The sequence below is a fragment of the Prionailurus viverrinus genome, chromosome C1, assembly GCF_022837055.1.
Source record: "Prionailurus viverrinus isolate Anna chromosome C1, UM_Priviv_1.0, whole genome shotgun sequence".
NCBI classification, from domain to species: Eukaryota; Metazoa; Chordata; class Mammalia; order Carnivora; family Felidae; genus Prionailurus; species Prionailurus viverrinus.
The window spans coordinates 67,752,317-67,769,594 of NC_062568.1; the positions used below are offsets into that span (position 1 = coordinate 67,752,317).

The following is a 17,278-nucleotide window of genomic DNA, read 5'->3' on the forward strand; positions in this document are numbered from 1 at the left end:
ATAAATTGTTTAAAGACCTAAAGGTAAGATCTGAAACCATAAAACTCCAAGAAAAAAATACAGGCAATAATTTGACATTAGCTGTAAAAACATTTTTCTAGCTATGTCTCCTCAGGAAAGGGAAACAAAAGCAAAATTAAGCTATTGGGACTCTACCCACCCCTGCCCCCAAAATCACTTCTATACTTCAACAAAACAAAAAGGCAACATACCAAATTGGATATTTGCAAATGATGTATACAATAGGGGGTTAATAACCAAAAATTATATAAAGAACTTATTCAACCCAACACCACCACCACCACCACCAAATTAAAAACAGGCAGAGGACCTAAATAGACCCTTCTCCAAAGGAGACATACAGATGGCCAACAGGTGCATGAAAAGATACTCAATGTCACTAATCATCAAGGATATGCAAATCAAAACCACAATGGGGTATCACCTCACACCTGTCAGAATAGCTAAAATCAAAAACACAAGAAATATCATGTGTTGGGGAGGATATGGAGAAGGAACCCTAGGGCACTGATGGTGGGAATGCAAACTGGTTCAACCTCTGTGGAAAACAGTACAGAGATTCCTCAAAAAATTAAAACCAGAAATGCCATTTGATCCAGTAATTCCACTACTGGGTATTTACTGAAAGAAATGAAAACATTAATTCAAAAAAATGTATGCACCTCTATATTTACTGTACCATTATTTACAATTGTTAAGATATAGAAGCAACCCAAGTGTCCATCAATAAAGATGTGGTGTATATACACACATACACCCATACATACATACATACAGGGGACTATTAACCATAAAAAAGAATGAGAGCTTGCCATTTTTAACAACATGGACAGAGCTAAGTGAAATAAGTCAGTCAGAGAAAGACAACTATATGATTTCACTCATGTAGAATTTAAAAAACAAAAGGGGATCAAGAGTACACTTATCTTTTAATTTTTTTTTTTTTTAACGTTTATTCATCTTTCAGAGACAGAGACAGACAGAGCACGAGCGGAGAAGGGGCAGAGAGAGGGAGACACAGAATCCGAAACAGGCTCCAGGCTCCGAGCTGTCAGCACAGAGCCCAGCATGGGGCTTGAACCCACGAACGGCAAGATCATGACCTGAACCAAATTCGGACGCTCGACTGAGCCACCCAGGCACCCCAGGAGTACACTTATCTTGATAAGCATGAAGTAATCTATAGAACTGTTGAATCATTATGTTGTATACCTGAGACTAGTAACACTGTACAAATAAGGCAAGAATGTCCTCTGTGATAATGTGGATTATACTTTCAGTCCTACGTCACTCCCCAACCTCCAGAGAGAACGGTGAAGGTTTAAGTATATAATAGCAAATAGCTTAGGTAATTATGACTATGTAATGACGCTTCCATAAAAACCCAAAAGGACTTGGTTCAGACAGCTTCTAGATTGGTGAACATGTGGAGATGCAGTAGAGTGGCATGCCTGCAGAGGGCTTACAGAAGCTCTGCACCTTTTCTCCATCCGTTACCCTATTTATCTCTTCATCTTATTCATATTATTTAACAAACCGGTAAACATAAATGAATTCCCTTGACTTCTGTGAGCCACTCTAGCAAATAAAAAACTTAAGATGGGGGCACCTGGGTGGCTCTGTGAGTTAAGCGTCCAACTCTTGATTTCAACTCAGGTGATGATCTCACATTTCGGGAGTTCAAGCCCCCACATCAGGCTCTTTGCTGAGAGCATGGAGTCTGCTTGGGATCCTGTCTTTCCCTCTCTGCCCCTCCCCTGCTCTCCCTCACTCAAAATAAATAAAATAAAAAAGCAAAAAAAAAAAAAAAAACAAAAAAAAAACAAAAAAAACAAACAAACAAAAACCTAAAAAAATCTAAAAACTAAAAGCTAAGGTGGATGTTGATAGAACCTACAATCTGTAGCCTGTGACTGGCATCTAACGTGGGGGAGTAGGTAGAAGGCAGTTTTCCAGGATTTCCACTAATCTGTGGAATCTGATGCTATCTCCAAATAGATAAGTGTTAGAATGGAACTGAATTCTTAGACACACCAATGGTGTCCAAGAATTATGTGGGTTGTGTGAGGGATCCCACCCTCTCCCACTTTGGAATTGGGTTGGAGAACCCAAGGTCCCCTAACATCAGGTATAAGGCAAAGATTTACCCCTCAGCACTGCTTATCTTTTTATATCCTCTTAAGAAAAAAAACAAACAAACCTTAGATGTAACTGCCATATAACATTAGTTTCAGATGTGTCACATGATTCTCTGTGTATCATAATGATGAATACAGTCATTCTAGTCAACAGCTACTACAACACAGTGATAAAATTTCTACTCTTGTGACTGAGAACTTCTAAGATCTACTCTCTCACCAATTTTCAAATATACCCCCTGGTATTATTAACTATAGTCAATATACTGCCCATTATATCCTGAGGACTATTTTATAACTGGAAATTTATACCTTTTGGCCACCTTCACCCACTTTGCCCAACCCTACCTCCCAGACTCTGGCAATCACCAATTTGTTCTCTGCACCCATAAATCCAGAATTTTCTTTAGATTCCATATAGAAGTGAGATCTAATTAGGGATTTGTTTCTGCCTGACATATTTCACTTTGGCATAACGCCACCATGCTGTTGCAAATCGTAGGATATTTTTAATTTCTATGGCTGAATTATATTCTACTGTAAATATACACACAACATTTACTTCACCCATTCATCCATCAATGGACACTTGTTTCCATGTCTTGGATACTGTAAATAATGCTCAATTAACATGCAGGTGTACTTATCTTTTTTAATTAATGCCTTTCTTTCAGATAAATACACAGAAGTAGAAATGTTAGATCATATGGTAGTTGATTTTAATTTCTGGAGGAACCTTCATCATGTTTGTGATAGTGATTACACCAATTTACATTTCCACCAATAGTGCACAAGGGTTTTCTTTTCTCCATACCCTAGCCAACACTTGCTAATTCTTGTCTAGCTATTCTTGAGGTGATAGGTCATTGTCTTCTCTAATAAGTGATGTTGAATACCTGTTCAATGTACCTATTGGCCATTAATGTGTCCTTTTTGGGAAAATGTCCATTCAGTTCCTCTGCCAATTTTTTAAACAGTTTTGTTTGCTACAGAGTTGTATGAAAATTTCTTTATATATTTGAGGTTAACCCCTTATAAGGTATATCATTTGCAAATATTTTCTCCTGTTTGGTAGACTGCCTTATCATTTTGTTTTGATGGTTTCCTTTGCTATGCAGAAGCTTTTTAATATGATGCAGTCCCACTTGTTTACTATTGTTCTGGCTGCCTTTGCTTTTGGTATGAAATCCAAAAAATTGCCAAGTCCCCTGTCAAGGATCTTACAGTCTATATTTTCTTCTAGTTTTATGGATTCAGATCTAACGTTCAATTCTTTAATCCACTAACTTGATTTTGTGTATTGTGTAAGATAATGGCTCATTTTAATTCCTTTACATATGGCTTTCCCGTTTTCCCAACACAATTTATTGAAGAGACTTTACATTCCACACTGCACATTCTTGGCTCCACTGTGGTCCATTAATTAACCATATATGCGTGGGTTTATTTCTGGGCTCTTTACAGTGCTCCACTGATTTAACTGCTTTTTATGCCAATATCATAGTGTTTTGATTAGTCTTAGGATTGTAATCTAGTTTGAAATCAAGGAGCACAATGCCTCCAGTTTCATTATTCTTTCTCAATATTGGTTTAGCTATTGGGGCCTTTTGAGATACCAAACTTTAAGACTGTTATTTCTGTGAAATATACCACTGGAATTTTGGTAGAAACTACACCCAATCTGTAGACTCTTTTGGGGAGTATGGGATTTTTTTTTCAAGGTGTATTTATTTTTGAAAAAAGAAAAGGGGGAGGATGGGGAGGCAGACAGAGAATCCCAAGCAGGCTCTGCGCTGTCAGCACAGAGCCTGACACGGGGCTCAATCTCACAAACTGTGAGATCATGACTTGAGCCAAAATCAAGAGTCAGACACTCAGTTGACTGAGCCACCCAGGCACCCAAAGCAATACGGGCATTTTAACAACATTAATGCTTTCAACCCAAGGGCACAGGATAGCTTTCCATTTATCTGTGTTTCAACTTCTTTCATTAATCAATGTCTCATAATTTCAAGTATACAACATTCACCCCCTTGCTCAAATTAATCCCCTGTAGGTATTTTACTTTTTGATGCAGTTGCAAATAGGACTGTTTCCTTAATTTCTCTAATAGTTTGTTATAGAAATGCAACTGATTTTGTTGAGTACTGACACAAAGTACTGACTTTGTATCGCACAGCTCTACTGAATTTTTATTTTTATTTTTTTTCAACGTTTATTTATTTTTGGGACAGAGAGAGACAGAGCATGAACGGGGGAGGGGCAGAGAGAGAGGGAGACACAGAATCGGAAACAGGCTCCAGGCTCTGAGCCATCAGCCCAGAGCCCGACGCGGGGCTCGAACTCACGGACCGCGAGATCGTGACCTGGCTGAAGTCGGACGCTTAACCGACTGCACCACCCAGGCGCCCCTCTACTGAATTTTTAAATTAGTTCTAACAATTTTCTGGTGGGGTCTTTAGGGTTGCTGTAAGTATTATGTTATCTAGAAAAAGGAGGCAGTTTTACATGTTCTCTTTTGATGTGAAAGCCTTTTATTTCTCTTTCTTGACCAACTACACACTGGCTAGAGCTGCCAATGCTATGTTGAACAAAAATAAAGAGTAGGCTTCCTGTCTCTAGTTTGATCTTAGAGGAAAAGCTTTCAGCTTTTCACCATGGAGTATGATGTTCCCTGTGGGCTTGTCATATATGGTCTTTACTATGTTACATTCTCTCTATACCCATTTTGCTGAGTTTTTATCATAAATGGATGCTGAATTTTGTCAAACTTTTCCTGCATCTGAGATGATATGATTTTTAGCCCTCATTTTGTTAATGTGGAATATCACATTGACTGATATGTGGATGTCCAACCATCCTTATATCCTAGGGATAAACCCCACTTGACCATGGTGTAGGCTCTTCTTAATGTATTATTGAATTTGGTTTGCTAATATTTTATTGAGGATTTTACATGTGTGTTCACCAGGGATACTGGCGTATTTCTTTTATTATAGTATTCATGTTTGGTTTTGGTATTAGGGTAATGTTGGCCCCATAAAGTAAATTGGGAATCTTACTGTTTTTTTGAAAGTTTGAGAAGTTTGGTAAAATTTATACAAGTGAAGTGATATGATCCTGGACTTTCATTTGTTGGGAGGTTTTGATTACTGAGTCAATCTCCTTACTCATTATTGATCTGTTCAGATTTTCTATTTCTTTATGATTCAGCCTTAGTGGGTTATGTGTTACCACGAATTTATTTCTACAGGTTGTCCAGTTTTTGGCATATAATTGTTCATAGTTGTCCCTTATGATCCTTTGTATTTTTTGGTATCATTTATTTCTGATTTTGAGACCTCTTTTTCTCTTGGTGAGCCCAGCCAAAGGTCAGTCTATTCTGTCTAGCTTTAAAAAACAAACAAAAAAACCCAAACAGCTCTTAGTTTCACTTATTTTTTCTATTGTCTTTTTAGTCTCTATTTTTTATTAATCTTTTTAATTTCTACCCTTTTAACTTTGGGCTTACTTGGTTCTTCTTTACACCACTCTTTCCTAACAGTGCACTAGAAGTTTTAAGTAGTGCAGTGCAATAAGGCAAGAAAAGGAAATGAAATGTACAGATTGGGAAGGAAGACATAAAAGTATCTTTATTTAAAGATGACACCCTCAATGTGGAAAATCTTACAGAATCAACAACAACAACAAAATACCTTGTGGAACGAATAAAGGATTACAGTAAGGTTGTAGAACACACGGTTAATATGAAAAAAAAAAAAAACAAAAAACTTGATCACTTTCCCATATGCTAGTAATGAAAAAGTGGAACTGAAAATAAAAAACTTTTACCACTCAATAATAAAGCAACAAATAACCCAATTAAAAAATGAGCACAGGGGCGCCTGGGTGGCGCAGTCGGTTAAGCGTCCGACTTCAGCCAGGTCACGATCTCGCGGTCCGTGAGCTCGAGCCCCGCGTCAGGCTCTGGGCTGATGGCTCAGAGCCTGGAGTCTGTTTCCCATTCTGTGTCTCCCTCTCTCTCTGCCCCTCCCCTGTTCATGCTCTGTCTCTCTCTGTCCCAAAAATAAATAAATGTTGAAAAAAAAAAAATTAAAAAAAAAAAAAATGAGCACAGGATCTGAATAGATGTTTCTTCAAAGATATAAAAGTAGCTAATTATAATTAGCAAAAGATACTAAACATCAAGAGTCATCAAAGAAATCTAAATCAAAGCTGCAATAAGATACTTCACACAGGATAGGATGGCTAGAATCAAAATGTAAGATAAGTGTGTAGGCAAAGATGTAGCAAGATCAGAACCCCATACTTAATTGCTTGTAGGAATATAAAATGGTCCAGCTGGTTTAGAAAATAGTCTGGCAGCTCCTCAAAAAACTGAACACAGAGTTATACCATATGACTGAACAATTCCACTCTCAGGTATATACCCAAGGTAACTGAAACCGTAAGTCTATACAAAAACTGTACATGAATATTTATGGCACCATTATTCATAATAGCCAAAACATGAAAACACAAATGTCCATCAGTGGATAGATGAATGGATAAACAAAATGTGACATATCCACACAATGGAGTATTTTTTATCCATAAAAAAAGTATATCCAATTCAATGGAATATTGCTCATTCATAAAAAAGGAATGAGGTACTGATATATGCCACAACACAGATGAACCTTAAAGGCATGCTAAGTTAAAGCTAGTACAAAATACCATAGTGTATACTTCTATTTCTGTAAATGAAAGTCTAAAATAAGGAAATCTACAGAGACAGAAAGTAGACCAGTGGTTGCTTAGTGCTGAGGAAGAAGGGCAGTGCAGTGATAGGTAAAGAATCTAGGTTTTTTCCCTAAGGAGATAAAAAGGTTCTACAATTGATTGTGGTGATGATTTGCACAACTCTGCAAATATACTAAAAACCACCAAATTGTAGGGGTGCCTGGGTGGCTCAGTTGGTTAAGCATACAACTTCAGCTCTGGTGATGATTTCATGGTTTGTGGTTTCAAACCCTGCATCGGACTCTGTACTGACAGCTCAGAGCCTGGAGCCTGCTTTGGATTCTGTCTCTCCCTCTCTGCCCCTCTCCAGCTCATGCTCTGTCTCTTCTCTCAAAATTAAAAATAAACATTAGAAAAAAATTAAAAAATAAAAACCCCCCAATTGTATACTTTAAATGAGTGAGTCATATGCTATGTGACCTACACCTCAATAAAGTTATTCTTGAAAAAAAGAACATTAACAATTGCTGCAAATACAATCAATGTCATCCACTGGATAATGCTTAATCATTTAATGCACTATACCAGAACCAAGTCCAGAATGACTTGGCTCCTCATTTCCTCTTCCTTGGCTCCTCATTTCCATGAATCAATGCTATGACTGGGATGACTGCTAATTCCTGCTTTGAAAAATTTCCAGACCAAAATTATCTCAGCTGTAAGTAACAACTTGGGACTTTGACCTCTTCTAAATATTCATGTGTTAAGAGTATACATTGCCACACTAATGTGAAATCTCACATTCCAGTTTGTATTCTGAATGAGTAGTCTTCAATTTTCATAAAAAAGACATTAGATGATTTTACGATTTATGAACTAATTCATGCCCAACTTTATGATAAATCCAGGTAAGAAATCTTACAGACTACAAAAAAGGATTTGGAGTCCACTGATCACTCAAAACTCCCCAATACCTATATGAAGACTACCAGAAAATTGGTATTTAGATCACTCTGTTGTCCCTTTATGGAAGTGATTTCACTGAGCTGTACTGTAGCATCACATCCTTTGCTAATGCTTAGGTTTACCATGAAACAACTTGACTAAACTAGGAATATACTAATAACATGAACACTAAAGACGTGGTCCACTGTATTATTCACGGTCCCCTTCCAAACCAAATTGCCAAGCACTGCTTTGAGGAATTGGTTACTTGTTCTTATGAACAAAACACCTTAAAAGCTGAAAGCTGACTGTATTTCCCTGTGACCTTTCTGAAGCCCAAAACAAGAGTCCAAGTTTAACATTAAAACACTACAGGACTGGGGCGCCTGGGTGGTGCAGTCGGTTAAGCGTCCGACTTCAGCCAGGTCACGATCTCACGGTCCGGGAGTTCGAGCCCCGCGTCAGGCTCTGGGCTGATGGCTCAGAGAGTTCGAGCCCTGCGTCAGGCTCTGGGCTGATGGCTCAGAGCCTGGCGCCTGTTTCCGATTCTGTGTCTCCCTCTCTCTCTGCCCCTCCCCCGTTCATGCTTTGTCTCTCTCTGTCCCAAAAATAAATAAAAAACGTTGAAAAAAAAAAAATTAAAAAAAAAAACAACACTACAGGACTTACAAATGCCTGCAGTGTTACAACTTTGATCCACTTTCAGTATTTTATCTGTATTTTTCCTGATTCCATTTTAAAACTATTTTCATTTTCTTGACTGATTATATGCATACTTGCATGTATTTAGTTCTCTGGAAGTGAACCTTGTAGTACATAAACACATATTAATGACCATTCTTTTAATTCTTGAGATAACACAGTATGCAAAATATGCAAATGGTACTGAGCTCTCTAAATTGATCTACAAACTAGAAAATATGTAAACAGAAAGCCTCTCATTTTATCGTTTCACATTAAAAGTAATCTCAAAGCTGGATGTTACAGGGGACGAATCACTAGAATCTACTCGAAATCATTATAGCACTATAGGCTAAGTAACTTGTATATAAATTAAAAAAATAAAAATTAAAAAAAAATTAAAAAAAAAATGAAAAAATAAAAGCAATCTCAAAGTAGAAGAAAGTGTAGTGGGATTATGGCCACTTAAATTGAGTTATAGAAATATACGTAAAACTGAGGTTCCTGGGTAGCTCAGTTGGATAAGTGTTGGACTCAGTTTCAGCTCAGGTCATCATCTCATGGTTTATGGGATCAAGCCCTATGTTCGTCTCCTTGCTGACAGCACGAAGCCTGCTTAGGATTCTCTCTCTCTCTCCCCATCTCTCTTGCCCCTCCCTTCCCGCTCACATACCTGCTTTCTCTTTCAAAATAAATAAAAATAAAATAAAATAAAAAAAAGAAATATATGTGAAATAATTATTACATATTACAAAATGCTACCAAATTCTTATTACAATATGAATTATAGGAATTATATTTTTTCAAAAATATTTAAAATTCTACTTACTGTTACCAAATAAATAAGATGATCATTCAAATTGTTAACAAAAACTTCAAGATGAAGTAACAAAAATTTCAGCAAGATTCATAAGAGAGGAAGCCCAGCTTACAAATGGCTGAAAACCAAAAGATCTTGAGAAAATCAATTGATTGGAACTTAGAATCTATATTTTCCCAAAGAAACAATGCTATCCCTAAGTCTTAGATTCTTAGGTACACTATCCTAATCATGAGACTGGGGAAACCACTTCTCTTTCCAGATTGCAGATCTTTATGCATGAAATGACACAAGTATCCACCCTATGTAAATAAAGTTAAAAGGAAACATTATTCTATAAAATGTTAAGCACTATATAAGGTGTTTCCCTATTATTCAATCCTTAATGTAACTGAAATTGATCTATCATGCCTATCTTTTTGAAGCTTCAGCTTTACCAAGTGTCTGAGATAAGGGGAATGCTAGGTTGCAAAGAGGTGTGAGAAAACATGAGTAATTTTTAAAAATATTCCCTTTGATATTTAAATGGAATGTAAATGTAAATGTAAACATACATTTTGTTGAGTAGTATTAAGATTATATAAAACTAAATATATAATATGTAATTTAAATATTCTGGTAACATATTACACTGTACCTTAAGGGTATTATCTATTTAAACCAAAATAAAGCCAGGAAATAATGAATACAGTAACAATCACAAACATCATCATAAAATGGAAACAATAATCATTATAAAATGGAAACATTTGGGGCGCCTGGGTGGCGCAGTCGGTTAAGCGTCCGACTTCAGCCAGGTCACGATCTCGCGGTCCGTGAGTTCGAGCCCCGTGTCAGGCTCTGGGCTGATGGCTCGGAGCCTGGAGCCTGTTTCCGATTCTGTGTCTCCCTCTCTCTCTGCCCCTCCCCCGTTCATGCTCTGTCTCTCTCTGTCCCAAAAATAAATAAACGTTGAAAAAAAAAATTTTTTTTTAAAAATTAAAAAAAAATAAATAAATAAAATGGAAACATTTGAACCCTAAGCTCCAGCCACAGTTGTTGTAAGTGCTTTAATGTGTTATTTCTTTCACTTAATCCTAGTAATAACTGTGTGAAAAGCTATTACCACCATTTTACAGAAGAAACCCAGATAAAAAATAATTTACACAAGAACACAGAAATTTCAGTTTCTAAATCAAAGCTAAAGAGCAAAGCAGGCTAGGAGTGGTTGATTTAAGACTGGAAATGTTCCTATAATCCATTAGAAAAAAATGGATGCCACTTAAAGCAATTGAAAAACATTAAGAAAAACTCCAAAGCTGATTTATCTTATTAACAATCAATGAAAGATATAAGTGGTTTTTTATGCTTGCATTTGTTGAACTTCAACCATGAAAACTGAGACTTTTAGAGTAATCTAGTAGGACATTAAGAAAAAGAAGAAAAAGCCAGAAGGAACAGTATTGTAAATATGTTTTAAAGTGGATGTCAATAAATTTTCTAAATGTAGTTAAGACTTTACACTTAATATAATTAGCTATAACAATTATAATGAAAACAAATGTAGCAGCTAACATTTACATAGTGTTTATCATGTGGCAGGCACTATTCTCATTCAGTGTAATAATTCACCTAACACCAATAACCCAACTGACTGATATGGAAAATAAGAAAGTACAATGTAAAGTAACTTGCCTCGGTTGACACAGCTAGCAAATAACAGAACAGGACTCCAATCCAGGCAATACAGTATGGTTTCAGAGTCTTTGTTCCTTACTAACAAGCTATATGAAAAATTGGAAAAAAATAAATCTGTGCTCTTAATCAGTAACAATCATTTAACCCAGAACTTTTCTATAGAATGAAAATATACAATTCTGCACCTCTGGGCAAGTGATCTTTTTGTCTAGCAACAGAATAAAAAAATACATTATCAACCAACATTTAAAATGAGACTAAGTTGGGGTGCCTAGGTGGCTCAGTCAGTTGAGTGTCTGACTCTTGATTTTGGCTCAGGTAATGATCTTACAGTTCCTGAGATCAAGACCTGCATCGGGCTATACAATGACAATGCAGAGCCTGCTTGGGATTCTCTCTCCCCCTCCCTGGCTCATGGGTGGTGCTAGCTCCCCTCCCCCCCTTTCTCTCTCAAAATGAATAAACAAACATTAAAAGATAAAATAAGGGTGACTGGGTGGCTCAGTCGGTGAAGCATCCAATTTTGGCTCAAGTCATGATCTTGTGGTTCATGGGTTTGGGCCCTGCAACAGGCTCCATGCTGACACTGCAAGAGCCTGCTTGGAATTCTGTCTCTCTGCCCCTCCCTCACTTGTGCTCTCTCAAAAAAAAAAACTTTAAAAACACAAATAAAATAAAATGAGAGTAAGTAAATAGTTCATAAAAAGTGAGGAAGTATGTAATAGATTAGGCACTTTAGAGAAATATTTTACTTCAGTCTTTCTCTGAATATTTTATAAAATGCTTATTACTATGTAGAAATATTTTAAAATGAGACTCTGTCATATAATACACATCACATGATATACATATTTTTAAATAACTTAAATGGAAATTCTCACTAAAGGACTTTTAGATTCTAGTTACCCAGACTTTTGCACATCACTTATGATTTCATTAGCTGTTCAGACAATAATGCAATAAATTTAAATTTGAAAGATCAGCCGTATGAATTGCATTAAACCTAGAAATCATGCCTTTTGAAATTTATACTGTTTTATACTACAACTACTGTGTTTATATCACTAATAAGCCCTTTCAAAACTCTGCTGTCAATCTAAAGGAAAATTAACTACGTAAGAGTAGCTTATGTCGGTTTATGTAGATTATGAATCTGCAAACTCCTAACTAACCATAAAAATAAAACCCTAAAGTTCGTCTAAAAGACAGTCTGTTAACAATCACCTACCAATAAAATCAAAATATTTAAAAGCCATACTGTGGAATAAAAACACTTAACAATCAGGGGTGCCTGGGTGGCTCAGTTGGTTAAGCATCTGACTTTGGCTCAGGTCATGATCACACAGTTTGTGAGTTCAAGCCCTGCATACAGCTTTGTGCTGACAGCTCAGAGTCTCGAGCCAGTTTCAGATTCTGTATCTCCCTCTCTGCCCCTCCCCCGCTCACACTCTGTGTCTCTCTCTCTCTCTCTCCTGCAAAAATAAACATTAAAAAAAATTCATTATTCCACCACTGCTTTGCGTACATGCAGAGAAAAGTCAGATGAATTCATAATATAATGTTAAAGAAAGGATGTAGTTTTTGGTCCTTTGACCAAGTAAGTCTTCCACATTGACAAGTTAAACTTACACTTAATTGATACTTATGTTTTTAAGTAAACAGGTTTCCAAGTCTTTGAAATACAGTAAAATTATTTTACATAAGAGCATCAAGGCCGCCTTTATTTTTTTTGAGGGGCGGACGCAAGGGCAGGCATATGAGAAGGGGAGAGGAGCAGAGGAAGAGAGAATCTTAAGCAGGCTCCTTGCTCAGCATAGGAGCCCAACCCAGGACTCGATCCCACCCATGACCTGGGATCATGACCTGAGCCAAAATCAAGAGTTGGATGCTCAACTGATTAGGCCATCCAGGTGACCCAAACCACAATGTCTTCTTCATAATTCTGAAGTCCACAAAGTTGGAAAAACACTGAGTTTTTAATACTTGGTGTAAATGGTCATTCACTTTCCTGCAGATATATTAATGGGTTTTATTACAGGATGTTTCAGATCCAGCTGAAGATCTTAAAATTACACTTTTCTAAAATCTAAAAAACATGTGGCCCCAGGAGATTTTGAAAAAGAGACTGTATACATATATTCTAAGTTGTTACCTGATATTCAGAATCCAGTCTAAATGAAGAGTCTCTTGAGTGATAGGTATCATTTAAACTATTTCCTCTGCTTCCAGACATCATCCTAGCACTTAAAGAGCTGGATGGTTGAACAGAAATTCTTCTTGGGATCCTTGAAGGTTTAGACTCCATTCTTAAAGTTTCCTGCAAAATGTAAATTTTGATTAATTGTCTTTGGAAAATCATGGAAACCTTAGGTTCTTTCTTTCTTTCTTGGGGAGGGGTGGGGGGTGGGTAGTGAGGGGCAAAGGGAGTGGGAGAAAGAAAATCCCAAGCAGGCTCGACCCTGAGCCTGATGAGGAGCTTGATCTTACGACCCTGAGATTATGACCTGAGCCAAAATAAAGAGTCAGATATTTAACTGACTAAGCCACCCAGGAGTAATCATCAACTCAAATCAAGAATTAACCATGCAAATTAACTGTATCAGGCATGGGGAATTATGAGACTATCAAAACTCTTCTTCTACAAGGCAGGAGTCTAAAGTCCATCAAAGGCTTCCTATTGCCCATAAAATGAAGCAAGCTGATAAAAGTGGGATGAGGAACTCAGGTTGTTGCCAAAGCTTGGGCTCTTTTCCTTAGTAATTTCTCTCTATAGAATCCTACACAAATTTGTAGGATTTTTCAAAAATGAGAATGACTTCTAAATTTTCTTTACTAAATATTCCTTAACCTACACCAAGAGTCCCAATAGCTATGCATGATCTTTTAACTATGCAGGTATCTCCTACTTTTCAAAAGTCTATGTTATGCTACTTCACCTGTTTTCACTAACCAGAAGAAATCCAAAGAGAACTTTTGCTTTTATAAAAAGAAGGCAATGGGGTGCCTGGGTGGCTCAGTTGGATACACATCTGACTCTTGATTTTGGCTCAGGTCATGATTTCAGGGTCCTGAGATCAAACCCTGTATTGGGCTCTGTACTGGGGTGGAGCCTGGGTGGGATTCTCTCCCTCTCCTGTGATGCATGCACACAGGCACACTCTCTCTCAAAAACAAAAAAAAGGTGAAAAGTGAAAAAAAAAACATTCAGTATTTGTTTTGCAGCAAGCCATTATAGAGGCAATGTGTACTGAGTAGCAAGTGACAACACCAACCTGCTTTCCCAGGAACTACATTCCTGGTCTTGGCATCAAGTTCCCATAACTTTAAACTGTGTCCATGAGTTTCTGTGCTTTATCTCAATGTATTTTATGCAACCATTAACAAGATGTGGCCTAAGGTGCCAGAAAAGTCTGACAAGAGGTTATTTTTTGGGCTGGGAACATTCAATAGTTTTCTCACATAAACTAATGGTATTTGCTTCTTCTCTTTACACGAATTTCAGCTTACAAACAGTTTCTCAGAAATGCTCTATTTCTGGACAGAGGTTTCTATTTCTATGAACAGAAACATACAACATGTACTCTTCTATGTCTGGTTTTATTTGCTCAATATTGTGAGAGTCATTTATGTCGTTGTATGTAGCTGTTGTAAGTTCACTTTAATTGGATTGTACGGTATTTTACTATATCAATACACGTAATTGATTTTCCTATTCTACTGTGGATGGACACTGAATTGGTTCCAGTTCTAGGCTATTACAAGTAGTACTGCTATAAAGACTTCCAAACATATTTTTTAATATTTATTTTTGAGAGAGAGAGACAGACAGACAGACAGTGTGAGCAAGGAAAGGGTAGAGAGAGAGGGAGACATAGAATCTGAAGCAGGCTCCAGGCTTTGGGCTGTCAGTACAGAGCTTGATGTGGGGCTCAAACCCACAAACCGTGAGATCATGACCCAAGCCAAAGTTGGATGCTTAACTGACTGAGCCACCCAGGCGCCCCTCACATTATTTTTATAAATTAATAAACTTTAAAAATTTTCTGGGGAAAGGATTTAGAAATCTAAATCCTCATTTAGAAATGAGGCCACTAGATAACTGAGAAACCACCAGTCTTGAGAGGAGAAAGAAGAGAAGGGCAAAAGAAAGTCGCAAATAAGAAATAATAATTTCAACTTTTCCCTCACTTTCAATGTCAAAAATTCCCTTATTGTTCTGGTAATGGATTCAAATTAAAGCAACTATAAACAGATGCACTTCACTTTCCTGACATGCTGCTTGCATTTAAAGAATTTGCTTTACCAAAATATTCAAATTTAAACATTTAAAGTAAAAATACCTAATTTATTTTTGGCATGTAACCTTATTAACTTACCTACCTTGGATCAATCACAACTTTCTACCTTAAAAGTTACTACAAAAGAACTATCAACAATAGCCAAAGTATGGAAAGAGCCCAAATATCCATCGATGGATGAATGGATAAAGATGTGCTATATATATACAATGGAGTGTTACTCGGCAATCAAAAAGAATGAAATCTTGCCATTTACAACTACATGGATGGAACTGGAGGGAATTATGCTAAGTGAAATTAGAGAAACACAAAAATCATATGACTTCACTCATAGGAGGACTTTAAGAGACAAAACAGATGAACATAGGGAAGGGAAACAATAATATAAAAACAGGGAGGGGGACAAAGCATAAGAGACTCATAAATATGGAGAACAGAGGATTGGGAGGGTGGGTGTAGGAGGGGGGATGGGCTAAATGGGTAAGGGGCACTAAGGAATCTACTCCTGAAATCATTGTTGCACTATATGCTAACTAATTTGGATGTAAATTTTAAAAAATAAAATTAAGGGGCGCCTGGGTGGCTCAGTCAGTTAAGCATCCGACTTCGGCTCAAGTCATGAACTCGCAGTTTGTGAGTTCAAGCCCCGCATTGGGCTCTGTGCTGACAGCTCGGAGCCTGGAGCCTACTTCGGATTCTGTGTCTCCCTTTCTCTCTGCCCCTCCCCTCCCCTGCTCATGCTCTGTCTCTCAAAAATAAATAAATGTTAAAAAAATTTTTTTTAAATAAAAAAATAAAATTAAAAAATAAAAATAAAATAAAAGGTAACAGCACACAGAAAAAAATATTACAAAAGAAATTTCCTTTGCTGATCATATTTACTTTAAAAACATGGTATGAGGCAGTAATAGAAAAGATGAATAGAGGAAAAAACAGTAGGAAATATACAACAAACATGAAAACACAAATGCATGATCAATTAAAATGATTCCACTAAGAGTATCTAGCTAATGAGAAACCACAGTAAAAATTATACTGAGATACGATTAGATCAAAAAAAGCTTATCAAAAAAGGTCAGTTTTGAACTTTCTGTTAAAATATGACAGGTTATCCTAGGGGCACCTGGATGGCTCAGTAGGTTAAGCCTGGACTTTGGCTCAGGTCATGATCTCAAGGTTTGTGAGTTCAAGCACCACATCAGGCTCTGTGCTGACAGCTCAGAGCCTGTAGCCTGCTTCAGATTCTGTGTCTCCCTCTCTCTTTAGCCCTCCCTTGCTCACACATTCTCTCTTTCAAAAATAAATTACTATTAAGAAAAAAATGACAGGTTATTCTTATGCATCTATTTGCCCCTCTTTCAAAACCTTTATAAGACAATAATTGAAACGAAAAGATTTAACCATGAAAAAAGAACAGGAAAGGGGGCCACAAAAAGCAAGAGATCTTTTTAAAAAATTTTTTAATGTTTATTTACTTTTGAGAGACAGAGCAGGGGAAGGGCAGAGAGAGAGAGAGAGAGAGAGAGAGGGAGGGAGGGAGGGAGGGAGACAGGGAGACACAGAATCTGAAGCAGGTTCCTAGCTCTGAGCTGTCATCACAGAGTCCAATGTGGGCCTTGAACTCACAAACTGTTAAGATCGTGACCTCAGCCGAAGTTGGAGGCTTAACCAACTGAGCCACCTAGGTGCCCTGAAAGCAATAGATTTCAATGTGTATTTGGAAAATCTAGAGGAGAAGAAGAGGTATAATAATTAAACAGAGAAGATAAAACTATACCCTAGGCACTTAGAAAGAGATAGAAACTAAAAGCAAAACATTTGGCCTTAGCACACTAAAAAGAACCAAGACCTGAAAAGTACCATTAAAAAAGATGCATGGGGTTGAAAGTGAGCTGAATTAAAATCTGTAGCTGGAACGGTAAAACTCCAAATTCTTCCCCTAGCTTCATTCTTCCAAAAGTCAGAATAAGGCTTTT

General features: G+C 37.1%; 1 protein-coding gene across 11 annotated transcripts in view; it reads right to left on the bottom strand.

Moving 5' to 3' along the window:
* MARCHF7 (membrane associated ring-CH-type finger 7) overlaps window positions 1-17,278 on the bottom strand; it is a 64,727-nt gene that overhangs the window by 31,082 nt on the left and 16,367 nt on the right. For 9 of the 11 annotated variants that reach the window (XR_007154677.1, XR_007154676.1, XR_007154679.1 and 6 more), the window contains exon 2: window positions 13,157-13,321. The exons of the other annotated variants lie outside the window; for them this stretch is intronic. Coding sequence is in view for 5 of the 9 variants with exons in the window: in XM_047870180.1 (XP_047726136.1) it covers window positions 13,157-13,309 (153 nt within the window). In the remaining 4 variants the exon portion in view is untranslated. The remainder of the gene's footprint in view (window positions 1-13,156; window positions 13,322-17,278) is intronic. 11 annotated transcript variants of the gene reach the window in all.